The sequence below is a fragment of the Aphanomyces astaci genome (assembly GCF_000520075.1).
Source record: "Aphanomyces astaci strain APO3 unplaced genomic scaffold supercont1.215, whole genome shotgun sequence".
Taxonomy (NCBI): domain Eukaryota; phylum Oomycota; class Saprolegniomycetes; order Saprolegniales; family Verrucalvaceae; genus Aphanomyces; species Aphanomyces astaci.
The window spans coordinates 11,688-19,550 of NW_009798478.1; the positions used below are offsets into that span (position 1 = coordinate 11,688).

The 7,863-nt window shown below is 49.1% G+C and overlaps 3 protein-coding genes across 3 annotated transcripts in view; 1 reads left to right on the plus strand and 2 right to left on the minus strand.

Annotated features, from left to right (window-relative positions):
• H257_18771 (hypothetical protein) overlaps positions 1–116 on the minus strand; it is a gene marked incomplete at both ends in the record, with an annotated part of 1,284 nt that extends 1,168 nt beyond the window's left edge. The window contains one exon of the mRNA XM_009847893.1: positions 22–116. Coding sequence (XP_009846195.1) covers positions 22–116 — 95 coding nt within the window. The remainder of the gene's footprint in view (positions 1–21) is intronic.
• Positions 117–3,760: 3,644 nt separating this feature from the next.
• H257_18772 (hypothetical protein) lies at positions 3,761–4,936 on the plus strand (the record flags this gene model as incomplete). Its single annotated transcript, XM_009847894.1, has 1 exon — positions 3,761–4,936. One exon carries the CDS (start codon positions 3,761–3,763, stop codon positions 4,934–4,936), a length of 1,176 nt encoding a protein of 391 aa, XP_009846196.1.
• A 2,218-nt stretch (positions 4,937–7,154) lies between these two features.
• On the minus strand, positions 7,155–7,570 carry H257_18773 (hypothetical protein; the record flags this gene model as incomplete). The annotated part of the gene is made up of 2 exons (XM_009847895.1): positions 7,155–7,474; positions 7,525–7,570. 2 exons carry the CDS (start codon positions 7,568–7,570, stop codon positions 7,155–7,157), a joined length of 366 nt encoding a protein of 121 aa, XP_009846197.1.
• Positions 7,571–7,863: the final 293 nt, after the last annotated feature.

Here is a 7,863-nt window from a genome sequence, read left to right on the forward strand (position 1 = left end):
TTCTTGTCATTGGGTTCGTACTCCAGGATGCTCATCTCACGGAGGTAGTTTGACACGTCGGTCGCCGTAGTTCTGGTGCGGGTGGACCGGCGGTCACGGACAAACGCTTGGACCATCTCAGCGACACGCTTGGTACGCGGCACTGTTGTTATGTGTGCGTAATGGTTTGCCGGTGGTGCTAATGCGGTAACAGTCTGGCTTTGTTGGTACTCCCGCCAAACGTCCTGGACAACGTGCATGCTGCGGCCGAGTGCCTCAGCGACTGTCTTGGACGCGGCGGCTACACCCTGACTGCGAAACCAAGCGTGCAAGCGAAGGAAGTCGAGCCGTTCCTCTCTCGTGACTTTGCGACGTCGATTATCCTTGATAAAGGCAAAGCAAGCTTCAAGTCGTAGATCCATTTGATTTATGGTAGATACGGTGATATGATGACCAAGTAGCTATTTTTATCAGTCACAAGAGGAAATAGAGTTGCACAGTACCTCAAAGCACCAGAATAGAATACCTCTATAACCTTATATCCAAAATGATTTCAGCATAAATTTATGCGGGTTATGTACTCCTCGGGTGAAAATTGACACGCATTCTTCCAGAAAGCGAAGTGTATTTCAAAAGGTATTTAATTTGACGGGATTCAATTGTTACAGTAACGATGGCGTTGGAATTGCCGATTTCACCTATTTTTAGAGAATTTCATTTGAATTGCCTGAGATGTGACAAAATAGGCGTTGGTTGCTGTCGAGTACTGTTAACCTAGCAGTATTTTACATGGGCGATTCGATATTTGGCCTTAGGGGTTGTGTCTTGATTTTTGTATGTGACGTTTATCCGTAAATATTATCCGGAGGCAGTTGGAATCGGCATTTAACGCATTTAGTTTTTGGGTTTAACTACATTAATTGTACGTTAAATAGTAAAACCTCCACGCTTCGATTTGGCCAGTTGGAAGTTTTTAGATCGGCTACTGGTATACTACTAACGCTAACGTTACTAACAGTAAACTTTTTTGAACACCAGAGCCGAACGAACGAGGTGGGCGTTGAGTTGTCGAGTAGATAAACCGGTATGCGGGTGTTGGGGAGTTTATGCTAAGGCTTACTACCCATGGCCTGTGCAAAGCCCACGGCGGCGGTGCCCGATGCAAACAATCCGGATGCGAGAAGAGCAGCCAAGGGGGTGGGTTTTGCCGAGCCCATGGCGGGGGTAAGCGATGCTTGGAGCCCGGATGCACAAAGGGGGCCAAGGGGGGGGACCGATATGCAGCATAAAGATTGAGAGGCGTGCACTACCGGTAGGTACTCCAGAAGAGCCGCAATAACAAACACAGCGGTAGTTCGGTAAATATAAATTTTTCCTATAGCAAAAGCATCTTCCCAACAAGATATTCACCATGGGAGTTTCATGGAAATTGTATTAAAAATTCGTGTGGATCCTTGGTGCAAAATCACTCTGTATGAATCATTTTATATCTCCATCGGCATTACATGTTATGGGCTTGGAACAAAAGTGTGAATTGCCACCGATTTTGATTGTGGAGAATTATACGTAAGGGTGGGGAGCCTTCGATGGAGGGGCTCCTGTATTCCAAATTGCAATTATAATAGTGTTCCTTTTTGAGGGCATTTAATGCATTTCGTTGGACTTCAAATCATGTCGAAATTCGTATTGGTGTTAATGGAAAATGAAATAACGTTTAAAAGAGTGCAAATATGCACAGTTCATATTTTACTCTCGTACTTCCTCTCAAATGCAAATGAAGTTGCTGGTATTTGGTTGAAGATTTCAGAGTGACTGTTTTCTACCATTCCTGGATCGTGGCACGGAACCAAGTTGTCACGAACTGCGCCCAGACGTATAGTACGGACTTTTATCCTGAATTTGTGAATGGGATTTCTCACAAAACGATACATCGCAAATCAGCATTGAAGTAAACAGTCAAGAGAAAAGACACATCGTATCCTAGGGCGATTGTACCATATTCGAGGGCTTTGTATGACTTCCAGAGCAGTTCGGCCTCGTGGCATACACCCCAACCACCAATATACACGAGTTACTACACCATTTTTCCTTTAAGTTCAGATTGTTTCCGGTATATTTCGTCCGACGCACAACTAATTCACGCCTTGTCCATTATATTCGCCGAGCATTCGATATATTTCGTCCAGACCATACATGGCTGCAGTATATTTCGACTAATGTCCGGTATATGTCACCCAACAGCCTGTATATTTCACACTTGTTCATATATTTCAAATGATGTTCCATCTATTTCGTTTTTAGATGCAAGTCAAGTAAATCGCAGGCGGTGGATATCGTTTGAACTTGTCTAAATTTCTCATAGATACGAGTCGAGATGAATCATTTACCACGTTACACCTTGCAGCTCGAGTTGTTTTACGGTCTAGCCGAAAACTTGGGTGCCGTGGAAGTTAGCGCCTGATGAAACAGTGCGTTGATTTACTTGATTTGCATCTAAATCGAAATAGATGGAACATCATTTGAAATATATTGAACTTGGTGTGAAATATACCGGCGGTGGGGAGACATATACCAGATGTTAGTCGAAATATACTGCAACGATGTAAAGTCTGGACGAAATATATAGAATGTTCGCCGAACATAACTCACACGGCGAAAATCAGTTGTGCGTTGGACGAAATATACCGGAAAACAATTTGCTTTATAGGAAAAATGGGTTAAGTAATTACTACCAAATATTTTGGGAATTCCATCACACATACATGTATTGGTTGGTGTATTGGTGGGGACTGCACTAATTTTCAATCCACATTAATTCTCAATCCGCACTGATTACGGTCGATGGTGTACCAACACGTACTGTACTTTTACCTCGAGCTTAAAACTACGTACTATTACAGTACAGTGTACTAGTAGTTTGTGAATTGACATGTACAGTACAGAGACAACACGCGTCCTAGGGTTGCCCTCTAGAAGCATGCTCCCATTAAGTTAATATCCAATGGTTCGTTGGAAATACACTGTGACGCCTCAGCATTGGGTACACCCCCTGGGTGCGCAGAAATTCAATAGGGAGGTCGTATAAGGACTACAGTACTACAATAGTACCCGTATGTTTGGGCGAAACGTCTCCCAATATACGGGCGTCTTACTACATCCCACTCGATGTACTGGGCTAAGTTTCAAGGCGAACAGAGTAATACTCGGTGAGGAGAAGAGTGCCCCATTTGCGTAATATCCACCCTCTTGGACATTTGGCTTATTCCAACTATATGAAGAAATTTTTAAAGCCATAACCTTGGCCGAAGTTCCATTTTTTCGCAGTTCAAATGCATTGTGTATTCGATACGAATTTCCAGACCCCGAATCGACTCACGAATCGACGCTACTAGTATTGGCTAATCCATGTTTCAGTGGTCTTGCAGAAAGGACAGTATAGTCAACTCCGGCGTGATTTTAATATTGATTCGACAAACCAGGCGATTTTTGGAAGTATATAGCAAATTCACAATACTTCAAGGGTCTAAGTTGCACTAGTACTATAAGAAACGTTACGTGGCTTACCAGCGAATAGTATTGGCTGGTTTCGGTCAGGTGTGAAATTTGGGAGACGGTTCGCCCAAACGTACGGATATTCATTCACACTACGACTGTCATGGAGGAAATTTACCCCCTTCCAGTACAATCACCGACTAAAATGAGCCCGGACACATTCTAGTCACGCCAATTTCAACATTTCATTTTTCGATAAACGATATCCCCCACAATAGCAATCTCCACAATGAAGTTTGGTGCGTTTGTCCTTGCCTCTGCTGCCGCGGCCAGACAGTCGGTCATGTCTTTGTCATCGACGGAAAAGGCCATCTTGGGTGTCGATTTGGCCGAGTGGGAGAACGAATTCGGCTCGTTCGCCACTGAACACGGCCTCCTCCCCCGCGCCCCCGCCACGGAAAGCGCCCGCACGGAAGAAGCCATCCTCGACGACAAGTTGCAGCGCTTGCTGGACACCAAGTTCGAGGCGGAGCTGGCGCAGGAACAAAACCCCGACGCCGTCTTCAGCTGGAAGAACCCTTTCGCCCTCCTCAACGAAGCCGAGTTCAAACGCCACGTGGCCATTTCGTTTGAACGGGATGGTCAGCAATTCCTCAATGGCACCAACGAAGTCGAAGTCGCCCCCCCGGCGTCCCATAGGGAAGCTGCCGTTGACTGGTCGACCCGGTGCAACCCGCCCGTGCGCGATCAGGGCGAGTGCCTGTCGTGCTGGGCACATGCAGCGGTGGGGGTTGCGGAGGCGGCCCACTGCATCGCCACGGGGAACCTCTTGAGTTTGTCTGTCCAGCAAGTCACGAGCTGCTCGACCAAGGGGGGCAGCGCCGGCTGCAACACCGGGTTTCCTTCGTACGCCATCGACTACGCGGCCGAAGGACTGTGTCTGGACAGCGCGTGGCCGTACCGAGGCCAGACTGGCACGTGCAACAACCAATGCTCCAAGCAGCGCTTGGCCATCGGCACTAGCGCCCGCACGTCGGGTGAAAGCGGACTCTCGAACGCACTCTACAACCAGCCGGTGGTCGTGGCCGTGGCGTCGGCCAACAACGTGTGGAAGAACTATGTGCGCGGGGTGGTCTCGGCTTGTCCGGCCGCGCGCTCGGACCACGCCGCCATCGCCGTCGGATATGACGGCCAGTCGTACAAGATCAAGAACTCGTGGGGCACGCGATGGGGGGATGGTGGGTACATCTACCTGCGCGCCAACGCCGGCGGCAGGGGCACGTGCAACGTCGCGGAATACGTGTTCTTTCCCAAACTCGGCGCGTCCCCCTACCAGCCCAAGCCCGGCTGCGGCAACTGCAACGCGTGCTACTACCCCGGCGACAACTCGTGCTTGTCGGACTTTAACAAGGCCGACTGCGAGTACTACAGCGCCATGCACGGCACCAAGTGGTGCGCCAACTAGGCTTTGTCGCGACGATGTTTGTAGTTCTGTACGGTACCGGTTGTAGTACTAGTACATTAGTGAAGAGAAGGATTTGTTCATTTTGCAGTTGTTTCCAATATGGCTCACAGTGTCGTTAGAGTCGACACCGAGGAAGGAGGGTATCGCCGCTGGAATCACCGATGGACACCGCACGATATTAACAAGTTATACAACTGTGTTATGTCGTTCGAACCGACGGGCTTGAAGAAAGGAGCGGCGCCAGGACTCGTTTTCCGAATAGCCACCTTGACGACCTGTACCCATTGTATTGTTAGTTGGGCCATAACCGTAAATCTGTTCTCAAATGCGCAATGGAACTAAACGATATGTAGCGTTGCGATGGGGGTCGACTGCTTCTGCTGTTGCTCTTGGTCGTGGGGGGCCATGTTCACCGTGCATGTCGTCCACCGCTCGAAGTCTTTCTAGTCGCCGCCTCTCAGGAACTCGCAGTTGACGCCCACGACGGTGGCTCCGGTGTAGCCAGGGGTCAAAATAAGGGTGAATATGATCACTTTGCGGACACCGTACCTTATGAAAAAATGAAATTTGGACGGCCTCCATGATTGCGTAAACAAGACAAGGCGTTCGTCCAGAACTTGCTCCAGGGTTTGAAACTCGGAAAGGCATGCGATGGGCACGTCTGTCCACCTACAGTACCAGTAAAAGCAACGAGACTTCCCTTGGATCTCTTGACGAACTTGTGCGTGGGGGAGAATAATATCGTCGACCAACACGGCCGCTGGGGTGACAGAATTGCCCGATAACTCCAAACTGACCAATCAGAACTCCCCATTTCGTGGCGGCAAAACCTGTGCCAATTAATACGAGGTTATCCGCCTTTCAACGAAATGGCAATCAAGCAGCGAAGCAGATACACTAGGATGAGCTGGACATTGCCGTCAAGGAAGTGATCGATGGTAACACAGGAAGGGTCGTTGCCCCAACGTCGAAGATCCCGTACATGACGCTTACGAAGTGTGTGCGCGAGACAATGGCGGGAACTCTGTCAAGTTGTCGCAGCTTGCGTCTCCGGGCAAGATGTCAACACCAACACAATTGGGGGACCAGTGGATTCCCGGGTAAAGCTTAGTAGTGTTATTGAGCAGTTGGAGGCAAAACTACAGTAGTACTTAGCCAGTCACTAACTGACTGATCTGATCCTTTACTAATTTAAACTCTATTTTGTTCAACCAATCACCTAAGACAAGACCTGAACTTTCTCGGTCCTTACCCTTTACGCTCGCACCACACACCGCACCGCCCATGGTCGTCCACTGCGGACATGGCCAGGCTGCCCGAATGGCTCTAGCCAGGCGCGTCGAATGAGTGCTAGGCCTACGGGTATGTTCATCATGGCAACGCAACACAAGCACGCCTCGACGCGGACCGAAGCCACGGCTCCCTCAATCCTGCGAAGATGACCTAGTGGCCTGGATTGGAGCAATGCAGCTGGATGGTCATTCAACTGACTGTTACACGATCATGGTGAAGGCAAACCAGATTGATCGTCGAGTTCTGCCGACTGGCTCACTGTCACAAGGCTGGTACACATGGTTTATAGGGCGACATCAACAGCTCACCAAACGCGTTGCCCAAGTCATTCATTTCTCACACCCGCAACTCCGTAAACGGGTCCAGTGTCCAAGCACTGTATGATTCGTTGAATGATATTAACCGTGACCATCAGCTTACTAGCGACCGCGTCTTCAACTTGGACGAGACGCCCTTTGCTTCGAGAAGGAAGTCAAAAGATATCGTCGCACTCAAGGCGTCGCGCAACGTGGGGGACAAAACCATCGACAAAACCATCGCTTCAAATTTTCATCTGTCCATTGTTGCCTATGGAAGTGCGTATAGCACTGCGGGAGGAAGCGTGTGTAGTTGAGGGCAAAATGCACAATGAATTAACTGAAGATCTACAAAGATCTCCTTAATTCTCATCACTATGAAATCTTCTTAGTCTACTTCACTACTTCTACACTAATATGCACTTTTGTATACGCGGGTGCGATTGAGACATTCGGGAACTTCACTAGGCTAGCGATTCTAAGCCATACATGCCCTTGAGACACATTCCTAGGCAAGCATTAGCTAGGGCGCGTCGTGATCCAGGTACTTAGGAACTGGGTGCGGGCAAGGTGGTGGCAAGCCGTTACCCCCACCTGCCTCATCGCTACATTCTCCCCCTGACGTCTTGCTACACCTTGAAACGCCTTGACTCCAAGTCTTGGACGAGTTGCTTGAAGAGCACAACATGCTTGATGTCCTTGATCAGTTCCCACGTGGCTTCGCTTTCGGGCTGTCCATGCCACTTGACCAAGTACTCCAATTTGCGATTGAACTGGCGCTTCTTGAGCAGTTTCTCGACAATGTACATTTCTTCGCCGGTGGATTCGTCTAGAATAACAGGAGTAGCTTTCGGGATAGGCCGGGAGGCAAACTTGGCTTCGTTGGGGTGATAGTGCTTAAGTCGATCGACGTTGAACACGTCATGCACACGTGACTCGAGCGAGGCAACTTTAGGTGCATGGCGTTGTCATTAATGGCTTGGACAATCTCAAAGGGACCGATGAAACGTGGAACCAACTTGGGACGCTTGGACTTGTCGAGCATCTGGGCATGCTTTCAAGGCAGGTTGCGAGTCGCTAGCAGTACTTGTTCGCCTTCCTTGAAGGTCACGTTCGAGCGGCGCTTGTCATAATACGCTTTCTGACGCTGCTGGGCCTACATCAAATTCTCGTGCGCCATCCGAATGACTTCTTTGCGATGTTCTGCAAAATTCTTGGCAAAGTCATTTTTGGGCAAGGAGCTGCTCACGGCAGGGTTGCGCAACTTGCGGCCTGTGTCGACTTCGAACGGTGTTAAGCCGGTTTGGACTAAGCCTTGGTGGGCATACTCGATCGTTG